The 23,327-nt window shown below is 39.6% G+C and overlaps 1 protein-coding gene across 2 annotated transcripts in view; it reads right to left on the bottom strand.

Moving 5' to 3' along the window:
- Positions 1-23,327, bottom strand: part of SPARCL1 (SPARC-like 1 (hevin)) — a 51,774-nt gene that overhangs the window by 4,486 nt on the left and 23,961 nt on the right. For both annotated transcript variants that reach the window (XM_004681137.2, XM_012724216.1), the window contains exons 2-10: positions 15,033-15,097; positions 10,859-11,035; positions 9,519-10,505; positions 7,396-7,468; positions 6,582-6,700; positions 5,731-5,851; positions 4,082-4,218; positions 3,070-3,218; positions 1,379-1,527 (exon numbers count right to left, since the gene is read on the bottom strand). In XM_004681137.2, coding sequence (XP_004681194.1) covers positions 1,379-1,527; positions 3,070-3,218; positions 4,082-4,218; positions 5,731-5,851; positions 6,582-6,700; positions 7,396-7,468; positions 9,519-10,505; positions 10,859-11,035; positions 15,033-15,086 — 1,966 coding nt within the window. In that variant the 5' untranslated portion in view covers positions 15,087-15,097. The remainder of the gene's footprint in view (positions 1-1,378; positions 1,528-3,069; positions 3,219-4,081; positions 4,219-5,730; positions 5,852-6,581; positions 6,701-7,395; positions 7,469-9,518; positions 10,506-10,858; positions 11,036-15,032; positions 15,098-23,327) is intronic.

Here is a 23,327-nt window from a genome sequence, read left to right as displayed (position 1 = left end):
GTGGGGGTGGTGTGAGAGGGTTCACCAGAGACAAAGAGGAGAGCAGAACAGGTGTTTTTATTGAAATACACTGCTGAGGGCAGCAGCGGGTGAGACAGGAGAGGTCTGCTGCACCATATGGGTCAGTTCCCTGGCCAGGGATGAATGCAGGCCACCATGGTAATGTGATAGTGTGATTGCCTGATATCCACACATCAAAAGGGATGAACTTACTTTTCTTTATTGCTTTGCTGCATATTCATGTTGCATGAATAGCGTGAACATATATACAAAGCCTCTGCTTTAGAGATTTGATGTTCACTGTTGATGCACATTTGGCAAACTCTTTTCATTGCTCATTTTTTTGAACATTTTCAAGAGTTTACTATCGCGAATAACTTGCTCATATCAACCGTCACTTATGGTAAGAAAATGAAGTGCATTAAGACATGACCTAATTTTAAAAAATCTCTAAATTCCTTTACTATGAGAGCAAAGAAAGAACCTTGATTTTTTTGTTATTGTCACTGAAGATGTGGGAATGGGTCACTTTTGGATGAAAGAAATAATGTCTGGGTGCAAATTTGAATGTAGGCCCTGGTCTTTGTGTGGGGGTAGTAAATTCTAAGATTCTTTTGACATATCCCATTGTCAGAATCAGGCTTGCTGTTTTCCTCTTCACATGTGATTTGTAAGTGCTTGACCCATCATACCCCAAAACTAACTCAAAATGGATAAAAGATATAGTTGTAAGACATTGAGACCATAGACTACATAGACAAAACATAAACAAAACACTCCACTGGATGTCTATGCAACCACATGGAAAACCGGAAGACAGTAAATCTGAAGCTACTGTGGGGGAGGGGGAGGAGCAAGAACAAAGTTAGGAGGGAGCATGGTAGACTGTGGTGAGGGGTGGCAGGGGTCTTGATAGAGAGTGTAACACTTGAAGGGGGAGAGATTACACTTCTAGAATACAATGTTGTAAACCATTGTTATCGCAATAAACAAATTAATTTTTTTATAAAAGGTCTGACTCAATACCCAGATTTAAAAAGGATGTACAATCCTTTTTATAAATTCCTTCTTCAGAAGAGTAGCTGTTAGGGATTTGGCACTGCTTTCTGGAGTCACATCATTTTTCTCATCTTAGCCGAATGCTGAGACCTCAGCGCAGTTACCCCCTAAATATTCACCCTTGTTACCTTTGACAAGAGAGTATCATAAAGAAAATAATAAATAAGTGCAGGGACAATGCTGAGGGTCTCCTCTCACTGGGAGGCTGCCCCCTTTCTGCCTCAAGTTACACGGGGGAGCATGGCAGACCTCCCCACGGGGACTCAGGGCTCATCTGGAGGAGAGGTCACCCCTTCCTCCTGGCTGCCGATGCATTTACCTTCTTTAATTCCAAAGCAGTGGCCCCACTCCTTCAGGGTGATATGTTTATCCTTGTTGGGATCACACTCTTCAAAGAAGCGGGTTATGCAGTGTTCCATGGGCACCAGAGAGGCTCGGAGAGGAGCCAGCTCCGAATGGGTCAGGACTCTGCGAGGAGAGAAGTGACAGCCGGTGAACCACGGAGGAAATGAACTCTCTGGATGACCAATGCCATTTTCTTCCACAAGAGTGCTGAGTTGGCCAGATGTGTAGTACATGCATGGAAAAGTTGCAAATGAAGTTAAAAACTTCATTGTTTGTGGGTACAGGAACTGCAATGTCAGTTCACAAGCCTTCCTTTTCCCCTGGGAAATGCCCTCCCTTCACCCTTAGTTTCTAGGAGTACACTCCAGCATCGTGTTTGTACAACCTGGTTCTTACCCTACTGGTCATACCCAATTGTTCCATATGTAGGTACTTGCCCCGAGTTGGGCCAGTCAGTTTTTATCTTGGAAATTTAGGGTCAAGAATGAGAAAAGATTTGCACCAGGGACGTGGGGGACATGGAAGGAAATACCTGAAAGATATGTGGTTGAGAGACCAGTGGGAAGGGTGACAATGGCAGTTTTTAACCTGGCTTGTGTTTGGTTTTGTTCTTTTCCTTCTAGACTAGCTTGACCTCCTTCTGTCTCTTACTTATATGTCCCCACCGTAGGGTGCCTTAACTTGTGGTAAGCTAACTCCTCAGGGCTCCTGCTTTGGGGAACCTCATTTGGCTGGGCATTTACCTCCAAGGGGATGTGTAACTTTGGGTGTTTCATGGGAAAACTATTTTTTAAAAAGATTTAATTTATTAATGCATACGGAACTGGGGTACAAGCCAGAGGTGTAGGGGCGGTGAGAGGATTCACCAGAGTCAGAGTGGGGAGCAGAATAGGCAAATCAATTAAGTACACTGCTGAGGGGAGCAGTGGGCAGGTCAGGAGAGGTCTGCTGTGCCATGTGGGTCACCTCTGGACCGGGGATCGAACTTTCACTGAAGTGGCTGTGGCTAGCTTGCAGTGATGTGTCCTTACCCACTGTACCACCAGAGAGGGCAGGGAAAACTATTTTAACTATATTTTCTCTCTTCTATTGCACATGAATCCTATTGTTCTTTTCTACTGAAGTTTTTTTTGCAAAAAATGGAAAAGAGGCCCTCCCTGGTGGCGCAGCGGGTTAAAGCACTGCACTAAGAAGCTTAAGCCACTTCCCCATGAGTTCGATCCCCGCTTGCCCAGAGGTGACCACATGGCGCGGCAGACCTCTCCTGACCCGCCCGCTGCTCCCCTCAGCAGTGTACTTTGTCGATCTGCCTGTTCTGCTCCTCACTCTGTCTCTGGTGAATCCTCTCACCCTCCGCATCTCTGGCCTGTACCCCAGTTCTGTATGAATAAATAAATAAATCTTTAAAAAAAAAAAGGAAAAGAAAAAAATGTGCGAGAGTTGAAGGAATCTGTGCTGGAGGCAAGGCTCTACCATATACTCCTGGGCACTGTTGCATCACCATGTTCTATGATTTTCAAAGGAGTTTTGTGTCTGTATTAACTACACTTGCATTCTAAAGTGGAACTAGGAAATTTCCTCGATTTGCTTAGACTTCCTTTGTGTAGATAACTAGATATTCTGTTAGCTGGATGCTGTAGTTATGTGAAAGTAAAGGGTTTCTACCTGTCCACTGGGTGCTGGTCAAGTTCGCTGAACTGCCAGTGCACAGGATACACATACATGTGGTAGTTTTTCTTAAAGTCCCTTAAGAGAAGATCGATGGAATGGTCCCCAGCCAACAGTCTCTTTTCATCCAGGTAAATTTTCTTGACCTAGAATTAGAAAGAGGGATCATCAGAATCAGACAAGTATAATGGAAATATCACTTGTTAAGGAGACCAAATGAAGTGCTTTCCACTTAACACTATGCAGAATAACAGCTGACATTTCTTATTTCTACACAGCATAACAGCTAACATTTAAAAAAAAAACAACTTTTTAAAAGACATTTAAGTCTTTTGATCTTTTTTTTAAAGATTTATTTACTTATGCGTACAGAACTGGGGTACAGGCCAGAAGTGTAGGGGCGGCGAGAGGATTCACCAGAGACAGAGTGGGGAGCAGAACAGGCAGATCAAGGGAGTACACTGCTAAGGGGAGTAGTGGGAGGGTCAGGAGAGGCCTGTGGCGCCATGTGGGTCACCTCCGGGGTGAGCGGGGTTCGAACTCATGCTGAAGTGGCTTTAGCTTCTTAGCACTGAGCTTTAACCCACTGCACCACCAGGGAGGACCCCTTTTTTGATCTTTTAATCAAGTAATACTCATCCAATTCCTTAGAACTATGGAATGCCTTCAATGAAAAAGACAAAACTGACCTCAGCAAAGTTGTTGAATAGTTTGTGAAAAGCCCAACTTGCCCCAATCACTTCCCCCACTGGTCTGCTCCATCCTTAATCCTCCAAATATTTCTATCCAATGCCCACTCACCTTTGCACAGGAAAGGGGTGATTTGGTCACTCTCCCCTCGCCAAACTTGTGGCAGAAATCGTGACCTCTGCTATTCTGTCCATTTCTGTGGGCTAACTGGGAGCAGGGAGCAAGCTGACCTGCAGGGCAGATAAGTCCCTCACTCTACCCTGACACGTATTTTTTTCAGGCCCTGTAGACACAGGTAGCTGAACCATGGATAACTTACTTTATTTCTCTGCTTCTCATTTAGGTATCCAGGGTGTTCAGGGTTAGGCTCATATAGCTGCATGAGGATATTCTTGAGCCAGTCCCTCATCCTTAGAGGAAACTGAGTTACTTCAAAGTCTGTACAAGCAGGAATAGCTGTTCCAAGCAGAAAGTAAAAAGGTTTATAACATTTGGGTGTTACTCCTGTGCAATGACAAGTCCTCATAACGTCAGGCCCAACAGCATGCGGTGACTGAGACCCTCAATGTCCCATTTTAACAACAGTGGCCCTAGTCCTAGCACAGCAGGTTGCCTGGGGTGTTTTAAACACATACCAGATGCCAGCTGCCACTCAAAACATTTTGTGATTTGATTGGCCTGGGGTGGAGTCTGGCCATCAGGGAATTTTAAAGCTCCCAAAATAAATTTGATGTACAGCCTGGACTGAGAACCACTTCTATAGAATCGGAGAGTTGGGATTTAGAGGACATATGAGCTATTTACTAGGGGCAAAGAGGTAAAGGGGCAAGCTAGTTTATACTGTGGTAACAAATACTGTGGAATCTCAGTGTTTTAAAGAAATGAGAGTTTAGTTTTGGTCCTGATAGAAGCTCAATACCAGTTGGCAGGAGAGTTCTGTTCATCTCTGATTTTCTAGATGAACGAAAACCCAACTATCTCAACGCTGGGGAAGGGGACATGGAGAAGCATATACATAAATTCTTAAATGCACCTGCACAGATCTCCTATGGGTGAATTTTGCTCAAATTCCACTGGACAAAACAATTCTTGCAACCACGCCTAATGTCAAGGGCATTGAGAGGTTTAATCCACTCATATTGGAGGGAGAAAGCCAGAAATATTAGTGAATGCTGCTAATGTGAGACTCACTTAGTGGTGAGGATTTCCAAGCACAATTGAGAATAGCCTGGGGAAGGAAGACAATTTAAAAAAAAGCTTCTGGAAGAATGTGTTGTCATAAAACTTCTTGGACGAGGCTTAACTTAAATTGGGAAGAGAACAAAATAATTTAGCAAAATTCCAGTGACTCATTTATTAAATGGATGATATTATCGTAGAGGTTTTGAGCCCTAACTACATTAGGTTTGTCTAGATTACTTCAAAAACAAATGGAAAAAATGCCAAATTCCAACCCAGTTAAGTTAAATGAAAATCTTTTATCTTTAAAGTCTGGGAAGTCTTCTTATTTTTTTTTAATAAATATATCTTTTTAATATTTATTTATTCATAGAGAAACTGGGGTACAAGGCAGAGGTGAGGGGCCATGAGAGGATTCACTAGAGACAGAGTGGAGAGCAGAACAGGCAGATTGAGGAAATACACTGCTGAGGAGAGCAGTGGGCAGATCAGGAGAGATCTGCCACACCATGTGGATCACCTTTGGGGTTGGGGATCAAACTCATACTGAAGCGGCTGCAGCTAGCTTGTAGTGCTGCGTCCTAACCCATTGTGTCACCAGGGAGGGCCCAGTCTTCTTATTTTTTAAGCCTCCCAGTTAATATGTAGTCAAAGTTCAGAACTATATTCACTTTGTCCTATTTGCATCTGTAAGTACAGACACACACACACACACACAAAACTCATATAGGCATCAAGTAACCCAAATGCTCACAGCAACCATGGTTGGCAGTAATGATGAATTCTTACATTTGCAGGCTCCAAAATAATCCAGCTGCAATTGGTGTCCCTTTTTAGTCCCCTCCAACCTGCATTTAGTAGCAAACAGGTGACAAGAGCTAGCATAGGTTTGATTGTCAGTACCACAAACCTAGGAAAGACAAGCATGGAAAAAATTGTTTTTCTGAGTGGTCATTGGGAAAATACTCTTCTCTTAAAGCTGATAGGAAGCTGATAAACTGTGCAGTGTCAAAGATGTGGTAGGGAGATGAGGTCACTAAAATCATAATTACTTCTTGGCACAAAGAATCAGTTTATTAGAAAAATGATGATGACAATTTAGCTCTCTATAAGTTCAGTATCATAAAAGCTGCAGATGTCGTACAGATCAATACTATCATTACCTTCTCAAGGGACAGCTGAACTTTGATTTTGCTGGTATTTGGTTCTTCTCAACATCACTTGAAATATTATTTGATAACCTGGACAATTATTTATTTTTTTTAAAAGATTTATTTTATTTATCTATACAGAACTGGGCCAGAGGTGCAGGGGCGGTGAGAGGCTTCCCCTAAGACAGAATGGGAAGCAAACAGGCAAATGGACGAAGTACACTGCTCAGGGGAGCAGCAGGTGAGACAGAAGAGGTCTGCTACACCATATGGGTCACCTCCCTGGCCAGGGATTGAACTTGTGCTGAAGTGTGCTGAACTAGCTTTGAAGTGCTGAGCTTTAACCCAGTGCATCACCAGAGAGGGCCCACTTATTTATTTATTTAAATAAAAAATTTCAATTGCAAACTACTTTTTTTGAATGAAATCGCTAATTTCATTCAAATTAACAAATATGTGGCCTGTGAGACCAGTTTGCAGAAAACCTACTTGGTCAAGGAGTTTTGTAGGAGGACAAGTCACTGGATCCTGGCAAACACAGTGGGGTTTTCCCTGTTGATCAGCCTTACACATGTGTCCTCTTTTACACTGGAAGTTCAAGCAAGAATCTAACAGAAAAAGAGAATGGGTAAAAGTGAGAGAAAGCTAATGGAGTGTGTAAACTAAAAATCCTCAAGCTAATTAGCTCCATTTTCCATTAAGAGAGAACACTTGGGAAAACAGTAGAAGCCATTTTGATGGATGTGATAATTTTCAGGTGGATCCTCTGGCATCTGACTGTTTGGTCCAATAGTTCAGATGTTCTGTGCAGTTTGAATTGTATATTTAAAACCACAAACGGCTCTTTTTAGCATGCTTGTGACAGTCAGCATCAAGTGTTTGCTGTCTCCTTGGTCAGGTGTTCAATAAACTGGGAGTTTATTGTATCGAAATTCATAAGGTTTGTGACTGTGGCATGTGATGAGAAACTCAATGTTACTTCTTAATGGGGTATAAATTCACTAGTAAGTAACAGACTTGAAAATAAGTAAGGTAATTAATTCCCAGAAGAAAAAGGACCTAGAGAAAAAGATCTCCAACATTCACTGTCTTATAGTTTGAGAACATATTCAACTGTATTTGTGTATTGGATGTGATAAAGAAAAATGTCAGCAATTTAGGGGACTGTTCCTGGGGGAGAACTGAGATGAGGAAAACCTGTTTAGCAGTTGTTATGTAGAAATGAAGGAACTGAGATAACCATTTTGTTGATCTTTAATTTCCTTCCTGCAATTTCCCAGAAACTTGCTTCGCTCATACTCACCAACAATGGGCACCTTTGAGTTACCCTCACTGGAACCTCCGTCTTCACGAGGTGAGCCTTCTGCTTTCTTAACCTTTATAATAAGAGCGGAAGATAAAATATTTGTAAGGGGAAGCCATCCCATAATTTACATTTCCGTTGAGCATACCTTCAGAGAGCTTTTCATACCTACATTATTCCAGATCTCAAATAAGAAACCCCATTCATGACTGGGGAAATAGTAAGTCTTCAAAAAAGAGAAGCCGTTTCATCTCCCCAGAAAATGAATTCAGTGCTATATCTCTGGGGATTGCTCACTAAACATTAGAACTAATGTCAAGAGAAAAACTGGACTCTCCCTTCTAGATTTTGGAAAACAGTAGAAATAAAGTATTATCATACAATACTGCATGGTTCTTCTACTCATCTGTTAAGAAGCTGCTGGCAAAGTTTTTGTACCAGGCTTCTGTATGCTGTAATGTATAGCATTAGAAACATTAGAAACCTCCTCCTCCTTTAGAATGGTACCAGAGGTCTCAGCAATTGAGGTTAATTGTGACCTTCCTAACTGAAAGCTCTGTCAAGTTCTTGGTGGGTGGCTGCCTGGATTTTGCACAAAAGCTCCAAGTTATTCATTAAACCAGTAATTTTACTCCCATCATGCTGCAGTTTTTTGCTTATCTTTTAGGTTTATGTTTACTTAATGATATTGTACTCGAAATTGTTCTTAATCTTTATAGCTAACTCAGTAAGTACTGCGGGATCTTATGTTAGAGGCATTTTTGTTAGAACTGGTGATTTAACTTGAGTACAACATGGTCCCTGCTCTTAATGAATCAGAGCAGCAGTGGCTGTTGTCTTCACCCTCCTGTATGTCTGAATTTACCATCTTGTTAGGTCCAGGCCTCTCAGCTAAGTACCTGCATCTTTGTGCTTGGAAAACCACAGAAACCTACTTGACCTCTCAAAGGACAGACTGCAGTGTGGTGAAATTAGCACTCAGCTATTTGCAGCCTATCTAAATGCCCTTGCTCTCACTCCAAATAGGATAATTCAGAGGATCTTATCTCCAGATAGGATAATTCAGAGGATGGATTTTTTTTTTAAAGATTTATTTATTTATGCTTACAGAATTAGGGTCCAGGCCAGAGTTGTGGTGGGTAAGAGGATTCACTAGAGACAGCGTGGGGAGCAGAACAGACAGATCTACTTAAAAACACTGCTGAGGGGAGCAGTGGGCAGGTCAGGAGAGGTCTGCCACGCCATGTGGGTCAGCTCCCTGACTGGAGATCAAACTTGTGCTACAATGGCTTCTGAGAGCTTCATAGTGCAGAGCTTCAACCAGCTGTGCCACCAGGGAGAACCTGGAGAATTGCTTTTATGCTACAACTTGTTTTAACTTTCTTTGTATTAATTTCCTGTATCACTTCTCCACTCTTCTTTGTTCCCTGAATTATTCTTAAATATACTGCACTAAAATCCAGGGTGTTTCTCTCAGAACCTAAATAAAAAAGGCGTTCTCAGCCTCATGATGGAGATGGAGAGAAAAATAGATAATTATAACATATCTCAGTAATGAACCGTAGAGGTACAAACAGAAGACTGGGGCACAGAGAAAGGTTATGGCTAATTTTTTTTTTCTTGGTATTTTTTCACTTTTAAAAATTGAGGTAGAATTGACATATAATCTATTGCTTTCATAATGATTCAATATTTGTATATATTGTGAAATGATCTAGTTAACATTCACACACACACACCACCCGCCCCCCATGCACACACACATTATCAAATTTTTTTTCTTGTGATGCGGACTTTTAAGATCCACTGTTGGCAGTTATAGTCCAGAGACATTTTATGGGGGTGTAATGGGGGATGAGATAAAAAACAGTGGGGGGAGGGAAATGCACTGGACTTTGCTGATGGCACAGGGGTGATTTGGTGATGGGAAGCCCCAGGGGATTACAACTGAGATGGAAAAATGCACAAAATGATGGAAAAATAAACTATTGAAAAGAAAAAAAAAGATTCACTGTTGGCAACTTTCAGTAACCATAGTCACCATGCTATCCTATGATGGCTGTCTTTTTTTGTTGACAAAGCTAACTGTTTAACCGGACAAGCCTCATTGTAAATAATCTCACCTCTTGGTGTTTTCCAGGTTCACTGGTGTCTACATTTTCATTCTCACGTGCTTTTTCTTTTTGCTCCTCATTTTTGATGTGATGGCCATTGGTTTGAGGACGTTCACGCTCCAGGAAAGTCTGGCTCGGGATGGAGTAGTCATCACTCGCACTGTGTGGAGGGCTGTCATCGCTTTCATCATCAGCGCCACCCTTTGCCGGTGTGACATCACCAGTGGCGGCGGGCTCTACCAGCAAAGCCTCAGAATCAGTCTTTCTCTCCTCTTCATGGCTGCTGTTTACTTCTGGGCCAGATTTCTCCTCTTGGCTCTGCCATTCAGCACCTTGGTTGTGTTTATTGATTGGTGATGTAGTTTCCTCTTCCATGTCTGCATTGGCGTTAACATCTTCTTGTTCTTGATGATCCTGTTCAAATTGATCCTTCTGCATGTTGCTTACTTGAGTTGGTTGAGTGTACTCTTCCACAATACCATCAGCTTGGGTACTATCTTCTTCTTGCTTGCTGTTAGAATTCTCCTTGGGAAAGTCACTCTCACTTTCTTGGTTATCACTGGGGGCACCAACCTCATCAGACTCTTTTTCCTCCTCCTTTTCACCGCTGGGAATATTTGGATACTGCTCTTGGTTTCTTTGATCACTTAGGTCTTGACTACGTTTGCTGCTTCTGTTCAGCGCAGGATTGGAGTCACTTGTAGGCTGTTCTTGGTTTTTCTCTGTGGTACTTTCTTGTTGATTAGAATCTACAGTGGAACTAACACCAGGAGCAGGGAAGTCAGTGCTTTCTGGGAGTATTTTCTTTTCAGGCTCACTCATATCATCTTGTAGGTCCAGTGTTGCCTCAGTGGGTGCATCCCCCAAATTCTCACTGATATCACTGCCACTTTCCTCTTGATTCTTTAATCCTAGCTCTTGGTTGTAACTCGCATCCTGGTCCGCTGACTCATCATTGGTTTCTTCTTTTGATTTTAGTATTGACGAATTTTCAGCCTTAAAAAAAGTTTAGTCTTGAAAACACATGATAATACAATGTCTACATCATACAATTCAATGCTAATATTTAATATTCATTGTTTTTTTAATTCACATAATATCATGTGAACTGATTTCACATTCTGAACTATATGTTTAACTAATCTGAATTTTGTAAAATGAAACAGTGCTAAAATATCTTAACAAAAGGAGTATAACTCAAAATACAACATTTATATGACTGGAGACATTCGACATGATCATCCTCTTAAAAAAAACTGAGACAAACAGAGGTAATAATATCTTTGACTGTGCCTTCAAATTGAGACCTTCAGGGAATTGTATTAGTATACTCAGGTTATTACTTTTACCTTGTGCTTGGCATGGTCTTCTACAGATTCTGCAGTTTCCTTTTCATTTTTTGCATCTTCGGCACTTAAAATGGGGTTTGCAGTGTTGTCAGGTGTTATCAACACTTCAGCCTGTTGGGTGGAACTTAAGGAATCAGCAGTTGGCTTGGAGTCATCAGATAGGAACCTTGCATTTGTCTGAAAAAATTAAAAATGGTTGTGTCATTCATGTCTAGATGCTAATATTTAAAACTACTATAACTCGGCCCTCCCAGGTGGCGCAGCGGGTTAAAGCACTGCACTGAGAAACTAAAGCCACTTCCGCATGAGTTCGAACCCCGCCTGCCCTGGAGGTGACCACATGGCGAGGCAGACCTCTCCTGACCCGCCCGCTGCTCCCCTCAGCAGTGTGCTTCGTCGATCTGCCTGTTCTGCTTCCCCTCTGTCTCTGGTGAATCCTCTCACCCTCCACATCTCTGGCCTGTACCCCAGTTCTGTACGAATAAATAAATAAATCTTTAAAAAAAAAAAAACAAACTGCTATAACTCTTTTAATATCACCATTTTGAGTAGCAATATACTGTATGCACAACATCAATTAAAAACATTCTCTAAAATTTTTAACGATATACACAAACAACCTGAATATTATTTTAAGTGAAAACAGTGTCCCAATATGTTTAAGAAAAATATTATTTATGCAGAGACTAGCTGAAACTAAAACAAAAATGACTTCAATAATAGCATTAATTTGAAAGGAAATATGCATTCTTATGTTTATTGCAGGACTATTTATGGCCAAGATATGGAAACCACCTAAATGCCCCCAAACAGATGAATGGATAAAAAGACATGGTCTACAGGTGAGAAGATAGTGATAATGATGAACAGCGATATACCAGAGACATTTTGTGGGGGTGGAGTAGGGAATGGGATCAAAAACAGCAGGGGGAGGGAAATGCACTGAACTATGGTGATGGCACATGGGTGATTTGTTGTTGGGAAGCCCAAGGGGATTGCAACTGAGATGGAAAAATGCACAAAATGATGTAAAAATAAACTATTATTTTTAAAAAGAAGAAGAAAGACATGGTCTATATATACATAATAAAATACTGCTCAGCTATCAAGAAGATAAACTCATGCCATTTTTGTCAACACAGATGGAGCTAAAAGGGAATATCAGCAGGAGAAAATAAATACTCCATGGTGTTATTTTTCTGTGGAATGTAGAGAAACCAAACAAAAGGAGAGAGAGATAAAGACAAACTTTGAAAGCTGACTATAGATCTGAGGCATCCAGGAGAAGAGGGAGAGGTAAAAAAAGAGGGAGAGGAGTAAAATCAGGAGGGAGAAGAGCACATTAGACTTTGACTGAGATTTCTAAAATGGGGAGGTGGTTTGGTGGGAAGACAAGTGAGAGGGAGGAACAAAAGAAGATTACTGGGGCTTTGGTGGTGGATGTGATGAAATAATATACAATTTTATACCTCTAAGACATACTGTGATGTAAATCAATATTACCCTAATAAATATAACTTTAAAATAGAGTATCATTAAAAATAAATAAAATGTTTTATAAATATTAAGGAACTATCTAAGTGAAAAATTACTATTATTCATAATAAGTAATATTTGGTACTTTGATAATAATATGAACTACCTGACATGTTAGGGAGGGATCAGATGGGCTTTTTATTAGAAAGAGCCCTGGACACTCAGTTGTTAGGCAGACTGATGAAATATAAAGCTTAGGTTCTATGTGGAATAATTCACCTTTACTCCTTTAATAGGCCCTGTAGTGCTGATTGCGTAATGTTGAAGAAAGCCATAGAGTGTGGGATTTACTTTAGATAAGTTTGTTCACTTGCTTCTTATACATTTTCAACTAAGAAGAGTCATCGTACTTGAAAAAATTTCCACAGATTCTGTTTTTGACATGGGAAAGGGGAAATAATGGTGACCACTTTAGCTTGTTGGCAGGGTTATCATGGAAAGCAATGGATGCAGGAGATTCATTAAACTGAGAATTGCTCCTCCTCTCTGCACCTCTTTGTCTCTGTTCCCCCATTTCCAAACTGGAGAAGTACCCAGAAAAACACAGTAGTTCATCTTCTCTCTCAAACTTTCTGGAAGAGAGATTCTACTTTATCATTATATACACATTTATGACAACATTCCTTCTGGAAATCTGGGTAGAATTCCCTAACCACGCAGAATCCATTATCTTTGGAGAATCCAGGCAGAAGGGAGAAGTGGTACAAGATTTTTAAAAGGTAGGTAAGTACTATGAGAAGATATAAACATTAAGCTTTTTAGCATTTGGCTGGGACGCTAATAACAAATTGTCCTAAAAAGGAAACAGCTGCTATATATTTATATTCAGGCATGTCATTCAAACATTTGATTCAATACCACATTTAATGCTTGTTTACATAGCAGAAACAGCTGCAAGGGAAAAACACATTTCAAGAGAAAACAATGGTTCTGTGAGTTCCTTTCTATGCTAACTATAATTTTCCCCGCTTTTGCAACTTCAGAAGACATTGTCTGACTTCAGCTGGAGCAGTGCCACACCACTTAAGCATGATCTCCACGGTGGTCACCAGGTCTGTCTTCAAAGACCTGCTTGGTGTGGGAGACATGGCATTTGTCTTTGCTGACATCTGTTAACCAGAATTTGGCTACCCGTTCTCCAAAAAACAAGGGCAGAATCTTTGATATAGAGAGGGAGCAAGACAAGAGAAAATAGTTTTGTCTATGTCAAGGAAGTTGATTCTCCATTTAATGAAAAAGAAAAAAGTGGTTTGATGAAGGGTGATTGGACCACTTGGTCAACAACCAAATGTTGACGCTGGCCTGCGTTCCACTTGATTTTTATATTTTATCTTCCCAGTTATTTTGAGGCTGCTGAATTGGTCTCAAAGGATCTGATTTCTTGTGTGAGTGGTAGGACCAGTATATCTGACCATGAAGGAAAAAGGGTTCTTGTTCTGTCTGCTTTCGGCACATTTGTTTGGACAGAACCCAACGGTGACGTAGGAGCTGATTGATGCTCACTGCACCTGCCTTTTCAGCCATTGCTTCTCGTTCTTATTTAAGACTCAGAATTTCTCAGTATACATTTGATCTTGAAGGAAATGCTCCTGAAGAATTTGGGTAAAATTTTCATACTAATTTCTTATTTTTCATACTAGTTTCTCATACTACTGTAGTGAGTTTTTGCAGGAAAATATATTTCTTCCACTTCTTTTTGGTGTTTGGGCACATTCTCTGTCTAACAAACTGATATTCAACACTTTCAAATGTGTCTACTGTATCCTGCAGAATCCGAAAGTTCTGAAAGAAACATTTATCTTAATTGATGTAACATTGCATTATAATATATACATTTCTGGTGCACATCACTGAACACCAACATATTTATACACTATACTAAGTTTACCACTATAATTCCAATTTTATGCTTCATCATGTAATTGTATCCTTAAGCCAAACTGACCCACCACTCTGCCCTTTTACTTCTGGTAACTTCTAGTTGGTCTTATATTATAATCCACATGTTTATCTTTATTTTATTTAATTCATCTGTTTGTTTTCTCTGTATACCACATATGGGTTAAATTAGGTATGTGTTTGTCTTTCTCCATCTGGCATTAAGTCTTTTTTTTTTTATCTTTTTTTTTTCATATTCCACAATGTCCCTTGAATTTATTTTAAAAAATATTTCATATAAATTTTATGTCATTCTTAATTTTTATACAATATATGCTTTATCATCTCATGTATGGTCCTCAAGAAATTCCTATCACCAATTTACCATCACTGTGCACCATCACTGTAGTCCCTTGTGCTCTTCCCACATCTTCTTGATCCGCTCATCTATTTTTGGGCATTTGGTTTATTTCCATAGCTCACTTACTGTGAATAGGGCTGCATAAACATAGGCATGCAGGTGCTCTTCTGAATTGCTATTTTTGCCTCCTTTGGTTAGATACCATGAGTGGAACTGCTCAGTGCACACAGGGTGTCACTTATCTCAATTTTTAATCTATTAATTCTTTGCTTGGACATCTTAGATAATATGACTAAAATAAAAAGAGCATTTCAAACTACTATGTAAGATCAGTTTATTTTAAATGGAATTTCCTAAAGTAAGTTTCAGAGATGTAATAACAGAAGAGAGTTTATTTACCGGGATTGCAGCCGCAGTTCCCAAAATGTAGAGGAAAACGAGCACGGACTTCATGTTTCCCAGGCCTGTAAGTGAAGAGCACAATTAGCAGGTAATTAACAGATGAAGGAGGTAATTTTCTTAGCAAATAGTAAGCTTATTACTATCCCTTGTATTTAAAGGCAATTGCTGTTAGAAGGACACATCTGAAAATCTGAAAGGAGGGATTGGGATTAATGACAGTTTTTACCTAATTGTGTCCCTGTAAAAACAAAACAAAACAAAACAAAAAAACAAAAAACCCAACTTGAATTCTTGACCTACTTGGGTCTGGCGGGATCTGCTTATCATAGTGTTTCCTTTAGTAAAGACAGCCTTTATGCTGATGTTGAATCTTAAGATTCATGTGGGTTCACAGTGACAATAAAAGTCAGAAAGTAGGAGCGCTCCCTGGTGACACAACGGGTTAAAGCTCAGCACTACAAGCTGGCAGCAGCTGCTTTGGTGTTGAATTTGACCCCCCGCCCCAGAGGTGACCCACATGGTGCAGCAGACATCTCCTGACACACCCACTGCTCCCCTAAGCAGTCTACTTCATCAGCCAGACTGTTCTGCTCCCCTCTCTGTCTCTGTGAGTCCTCTCACTGCCCCTGCACCTCTGGCCTATACCCCAGTTCTGTATGCATAAATAATAAACCTTAAAAAAAAAAACTCTAAAAAACCCCCAGAAAACGAGTGAATATGGATGTCAGGTTGGATGAAACAAACCGCCTTTCTGGTGGAGAAATGTACACACTCAATGAATGTTTTTGGAATGCTATTGCAATGTCCTTAGGATGTCACCAATGATCATTTGATCTAGTGATGGACACTGACAATCTGTACGTTGATGGTGACCTGCAGACAGGTCAGCCTGGTCAGCATGTGCACATTAAAGTAGCATTTTAAATTTTGAGGTTTTCACATAAAAACGCAGGTTGGACCTCTGAGCAGCCACAGGACTTCATAGCAACAGTTGGGGGTGTGGTTCAGTGAAGGCTGTTTATATGGGATGCTGGCTTTGCACATGGTCTGTGTCACTTTGGTTCTTTGCCTTGCATTTGAGTTTAGAAAGTTCCAAACAAACTTTTTTTTTAATCTAGTATAGTTTTCAGTCAAGAGACAGAGAGTCTCAAAGAGACCAAGTAAATTGTCCTCCAGATGAACTCTTAAAAATTTGTAGGCGATCTATATTTTCTTGGACAGTATCCCTAAGTCTAGGAATCTAAGCTGCTTGGGGTTACAGAGACAGTTTTTTGTACTAATAAAGAGGTTTTGAATCTCCCAGAAATAGTAGAATTAAAAGTTTTTGGACAATCTCAGTTTTATACATGAATACATGCACAGAAATTTAAACAACACTTTTAGATTTATAAAATAATTGAGCAGTTCCTTCTGCAACTTACCTCAACATTTCTAAATAACATGCTTAAACGAATATCTAAAAAATATATTAGAGCGGACCACAATTCTACTCACTTAACACATTATTCTACCAATTTAGCACTTCACATAGAACACACATGTACACATACAGAGCACACTGGCACACTGTACACACATTCCTCCTTCCCTCCTCCTCTGGCTTCCGAAAATAATTACATCAAACTCTCAAACTCTTGCCATTTGCAGCAACATGGATGGAGCTGGAAGGGAGTATGCTTTGTGAAATAAACCAGAAGGAAAAAGAAAAATATCGAATGGTTTCACTGATAGGAGGAATATAAGAAAACAACATAAGACACAAGGGGAAAAAAGTGTGTTGTCATTACAATACAAAGCATAACACAACAAAACAAAAACAGACAATTATAAACCAGAAATATTCTACAAGGGAGGGAGACAGATGGATTGGTAGGAGGAGGAATAAGGGGGACTGTGGTGATGATGAGCTGGTGAAGTAAACATTGTTTTAAAGTGAAAAATAATGTAAATAGATGTATAAATAAAAAGTAAAATAATATAATTCTTATTTATATCATTGTTTAACATTGTGTATACTCAAAATTAACCTTAGCATTGCAATAATGCAAGTGTGGTTAAAACACAACTTCTTTGTTGCAGAGAATTGTGTGGATAGATGCTTTTGGGATAGGAGAACCATGGATTTAAATATATTTTTCATAAACCTAAAGAAGTCAATATTCAAAATTATGACAATGTAATTATTCTTCATAGCTGCCCTGAATAGTCATTTTGGATGAATGATACCTAAATTTCTTGAACAATATTTTGTTTTTGCCTGAATATTGAGGTTGCTTCCCTTCTTGGGTCTATGGACCCATTCACTTGCTCTTCCATTCAACAACAAATATTTCTTTTGGTACTGATACAGTAATGAAGCACATCTCTCTCTGCCTGACCAGATCAGCATTCGTATCTTCTTTATTTACCCTCTAGGTTTACCAACTTTGTTTTCTTACTTTTAGAGGAAAAAGAACTCCACTCAGATAACATCTGATCTGCTGGCCCCCAGGTGATGGGTGAAGGCAGCCTGGCAGCAGCCAAAACCTCCAGAAGCTTGTGCTGCAAGGACAGATGCGCTGACACTTGCCCACCCCCTTCTACTCCCTTGTAACTTAACTGCAGTTATTAGGAAAGCAGTCTTTCAGGCACAAGTCTGTTGCCTTCTCAATTTGTCGATAATTTAAACCACTTTGCATCTTCCCAGACTTTGTTTCCTTTCATTGGTTAAGGGAGCCGAGACAGCTGGCATTAGTTATCAGTGTGGTGACAATCACAAAAACAAGAAAGCTACAACAGGGGCCTCCCTGGTGTCACGAAGAGTCAAGATGCAGTATTATGAAGCAATCTGTAGCTACTGCAGCACAGGTTCGACCCCCCGCCAGGTAGCTGACCCCCACCTGGGAGGTGGCCCTCATGGCGTGGCAGACCTCTCTTGTTTTGCCTGCTGTTCCCCTCAGCAGTGTATTTCAGTGAATCTGCCTGTTCTGCTCCCCCAACTCTGTCTCTGGTGAGTCCTCTCATGCGCCCCCCACCTCCCGCAACTTTTGATCTGTACCCCAGCTCTTGTATGCATAAATAAATAAATCTTAAAAAAAAAATAGAATAAAGAAAGCTACAGCAAACCATCAGCAAATACCTGAGTCCTGTTTCCCCTCTTGGTGATGTCCTTTCCAGTGTCCAGATTTCTCTGCTCCGTTTGACTGAAAATTGAACATACCAGGGAGCTTTCCCAGGATCTCTTGCCCACCACCTAGAGGGCCCCCCCCCCTTTTTTTTCCATAGAGGCCCCTTTTTCTTTTTTTTTTTTTTTTCCTTTTCATATTTGAGTGCTTACTTCCTGAGCCCTGGGTGTTCTTCCTTTTTTGGTTTTTCCCTTGTTTATAAGGAGCAAATCCTCCAGAACTGGCTTTTTTGCTTATGGGACCCTTTTCTAGAAACTTCTGAAACTTCAGGTTTCAGGTTCCAGCTGCTTTCTGTTTTCTAAAAAAAGTATTGATCACTTCTATTTCATCTCCTCATTTCTTTTGTCTGTATGAGCTTATATTAGTATCAATCTTTACCTATCACGGCCCTGGAATTTTAATGTGTAGTGGTAGTATATGTGTATATGTTTGTCTGCCTCATTTAATCAACAGATGGTTTCTATTTCTTCATTGACTTATGTTCTCATTATCATTGTTATTAAGGCACATAAAAATTATTGTGGGTAGTTTGGGCTCTAACTTAGTTAATAAAATTTTTGTTGTTGTTGTAGAAAAGGAGGCTGTAAGTATTTTGTCATTACACTAGAAGAAAATAAGAATACATTACCCCACGCCCAGCTATTCATTCAGTGTGGGCCATCTAGACTAGGGAAGAGTGTTTTGGAAGGGTGGAGAGTTAAGCTTTGCATTGAAGGTGATTTAAGTTTGCATATAAGGGAAAAACTCAGTGACCTTAAATGAATTAATCAATTCTAAGTTTTTTTTAGGATTTACTTATGCTTACAGAACTGGGGTACAAATCAGAGGTGTGGTGGTGAGAGGATTCACCAGAGACAGAGTGGGGAGCAGAACAGGTAGAGTTACTGAAATACACTGCTGAGGGTAGCAGCGGGTGGTTCAGGAGAGGTCTGCCAAGCCATGTGGGTCAGCTCACCCCCTGGGGATCAAACCCATGCTGCAGTGGCTTCGGAGAGCTTCATGATGCGGTGCTTTAACCCGTTGACCCACCAGGGAGAGCCCCCAATTCCAAGTTTTAATGAAAATAGCAATTATACTTGGAGCCTTAATTATAATTTCACAGTGGGATTTCTCAGAAAATGACTATATTACTTAAGCAGAAATTCAGAGTACTTACAGTGGAAAGAGTTTGCATCGATTCTAAATTTAAATTAACTTGATAGTGATATATAAAAGATGGTGAACATTTATACTATCAAAGTGCTTCCGGTTTACCAAACAGATTTATAATGGTGGATTATTTTATCTTTGTCGCAACCTCATTACACGATAGATGAACAACGTAGAAAGTCTGAGAAGTGCATGCTCCAGGTCACAGTCAGTGAAGAAAGGAAACTGGGCTTAAACCTGTTATCTTGGTTCCTCTGCTGACTCTTGTCCAGTTCTTTTGCAAATAAAAGTTTATATTTACCTCTTATACAAATCTGTTCCTGGGGATGGCGGGGTGGGGGGAGGGGAGCCCAAAACAAGTATTGGAAAAAGACAGACTTTACCCTCAGTTTTTAATAAAAAATCTCCAAACATTGAAGTTTAAAGCTTTGCAGACTTGGCAAATGTTTTTCTGTGCTGGTGAATAAATGCTTATTAGAGAGTTTTGGGTCATTGGAGAGCTAAAGTCCATTTCAATGATGCCTTTTACAGTTTAAGTGGGCAGAAGCATAGATACTCAGTTTCCTTGAATGTAGATCATATTTAAATAAAAACATGTAGCATGCCTCTTCCCCCAAGAGGTGCTAACAATTCAGTTATATTGAAAAATGTCTTACAATGTAAAAGATCAACATCAAGTATGCGGACAGCTGGAATTAGACTTCAGCATTGTCCTTAAATAATTAAGAGATCTGGGCAAGTCACTTATTTTTAAAGTAATGAAACATTTAGAGGGTGACTTAGATGGTGATCTAGCCCTAATGTTTTATGATTACAAAACTGAAGAATAACTCTATGAATCTCATGAACCAAAAACTGCTGCTATCTTTTTTCCTTAAATGACTAAACCCACTAAAATTATGCTTTATGATTTTATTGTATCAAGCTAAAATATTTCAGATATGGTATTTAATACTAAGAGTAAATGAGTACAATGTATTTTCTTTCTACGGCTGGTGATAAAGTATTTTATTGTCTCAGTGGATGCTAACTGTAAAGAATAATGAAAAATACAATTTCCTTCCTGTAGCTTCCAATCATTCATTACTCTGACATTCATTTGTACCACCAGCATTTATTAGATTCTGGAATTATAATCAATTATGTTTTAAATCACAATTATATTATTGCAATTCTACTATTTTGGAATACAAAATAGCATAGTTTAATGCATACTTTCTTTGTCTTGGTACTATTACAGTTGGGTCAGGACAGATCATGCTGGGGAGGAAAGGCATCCTGTGCATTGTAGACTATTTTGCTGCATCCCTGAGTCCTCCCTACTGGAGGTCAATAGCAAGCCTCACTCCACCCCCAACTACTTAGGGCAAAGGAAGATGTCTCTGGACATTGCCAACTGTCCCCTGAAAAGAAAAATCACTGACTGAGAACTGCTGGGTCAGCAGAAAAACTATTTTGCTGTGGGAGGTTAGAGAGCATGTTTGACCTCAGACCAACACTTGTGATGCATGTAATCTTTGGCAAGTTACTTAACCCTCTGAACTTCTGATTCCTCATCTGAAAGATGGGGATAACGTCTGTGAAGGTTAATTTTATTCAACAAGTTGTCTTGATTGTGAGATGCTTAGCTATCTGGTTAAACTTTGTTTCTGGTTGTACCTGTGTGGGCAGTTCCAGAAAAGATTAGTGTTTGAATCAATAGGCTTTGTAAAACAAATCACCCTTCCCAGCATGCATGGGCTTCATCCAGCCAATTCAGGGACCAAATAAAAAAAAAATGTGGACTCAGGGAAAAGTGCTCTCTCAGTCTACTGTTAGAATTGGAGATTAGCCTTCTCCTGTGCTGGGATTTACCATCAGTACTCCTGATGGTGGCCTGGGACTATCTTGGACTATCAGCTTTTCTGAGTCTCCAGGTGCAGATTGCAGATCATAGAACTATAAGTCTCTATAATTATAAAAATCAATTCCTCACAATGAAACTTTCTCTCTGTACATTTACACATATGTATATATAATTATATATATATATGTATATATAATTATTTAATATATAATTTACAGTTATGTCTCCTATTGGTTCTGTTCTTTTGAAGAAACTGCTCTAAAACAATAGCTAATTCAGTTATGTGATGATTAGGAGAAATAGCATTTGTAAAAATATATTCTGATATTCAATAAATTTTTCTCCTTTCCTCTGTCATCTTCCACAGAAGTCAAATTGTGACTCTTTAATAAGCAACTTAGAGTCTAAAAAATAAACTAATTGAGGTTTGAATAATTTCCCAACAGAAGTTTTAAAGTCTCTCTTGCCCACATATTTACAAAAGTTCCTTTTAACTCTAAGAGCCAATATTCATCACAAATGACAATGGAATTAGGTTAAAAACCATTGCCACATTCCTTCTAAATGGTAGCAACATAAAGGGGAAGGAAGAAGTCCCCACCTCACTCCCAAAAATTGTCTTCAGATATTGCGACATCAAGTGTCGTCTGATTTCTTTTTGAGTTTATTACTTCTTATACCATTATGCACAGCTATTCAAATTGAGAAAATAATTTCCTTTAATTTGGTCATAGGATTTCACAGATCCTCTCCATTTTCTTAAATTTGAACACAACTGAATGAAACAAAGAAATGTGTTTAGTTAGTCAAAGCTTGTATCATTTATGCAATCTTTTATTCTTTGAGTGCCTACAAGACATTGCCTTACTAGACATAGTTCCTGTCTGTCAAGATAAAGAAGATAAGGTAAAGTAAATCAAGTTAGTGTAAAGTGATGCTATGTACATAATGCAATGGGAATAGAAGTTAGAAGCATTTAAATTTGGTAATTAATATTGCTATTACTAAGTCCTATGTGCTTGATTTGTAAGCACTGTTCTGAAGCTGTGCATATACTAACTCGCAGTCTTTCCAACAATCATACAAGGTAAGCACATTATTAATATTACTATTATTAAACTCATATGGAAACTATGGTTAAGTAATATGTTCAAAATTACATAGTTAAGTTAGCAGGGCTGATATTTGAGACCTTATTTTTTTGTTGTTGTTGTTCTTATGTTTTTGTTCTTAACCAATGTGCTCTACAATCCTCACATGGAAAAGACATTTAAAGAAAGTCATTCTTAATTTGGTACTTGAAAAATCAAGCAGTAAGAAGTAACTGCCGAAGAGATGGAAAGGACAATCTGGAGGGAGGAAGCAGCATCAGAAAAAGTCCAGAAACAAAAGAGCATATGTTTGAGTCACTAGGGTGCTCTCAGGGATATAAGTTTCAAAAACAAGGCAAGGCCTTGTGCATTAAACGAGGAATTTTAAATTCCAGAAAAAAAGCTCTCGGCATTCAATGAATGATTGTAAGTGGGAGAGTGATATAATCAGATTTGTATGTTAAAAAGGATTCTTGGGACAGTTGTGTGAAAAATGAACCAGTTGAAAGACTTATTAGGAGAAAATTACAATATTAAGATGAGAGGTCATCGATCCTTAAATTTTGACTATGGTTTTAGGAATGGAGATGAGAGGGATAGGTCCATTTTTTTCTGGCTCATGAAAGCAGACTGCTAAATTTGTAGGATTTTTCTGAATTCATTGTTCAACAAAGTCATCATTAAAAATAAAATCTTGGGGGCCCTCCCTGGTGGGGCAGCGGGTTAAAGCACTGCACTGAGAAGCTAAAGACACTTCTGCATGAGTTCGATCCCCGCCTGCCCCGGAGATGACCACAAGGCGTGGCAGACCTCCTCTGACCCGCCTGCTGCTCCCCTCAGCAGTGTACCTCGTAGATCTGCCTGTTCTGCTCCCTGCTCTGTCTCTGGTGAAGCCTCTCACCACCCCTGAGCCTCTGGCCTGTACCCCAGTTCTGTATATACAAATAAAATAAAAAAATCTTTAAAAAATAAAAAATAAAAAAAATAAAATCTTGGGCCCTTCCTGATGGCGCAGCAGGTTAAAGCACAGCACTAAGAAGCT

Source organism: Condylura cristata, unplaced genomic scaffold (assembly GCF_000260355.1).
Source record: "Condylura cristata isolate star-nosed mole 26May11 unplaced genomic scaffold, ConCri1.0 scaffold00012, whole genome shotgun sequence".
NCBI lineage: Eukaryota > Metazoa > Chordata > Mammalia > Eulipotyphla > Talpidae > Condylura > Condylura cristata.
Note: the sequence above shows the minus strand (reverse complement) of the source record. Positions and strands in the feature narration are given on the sequence as shown.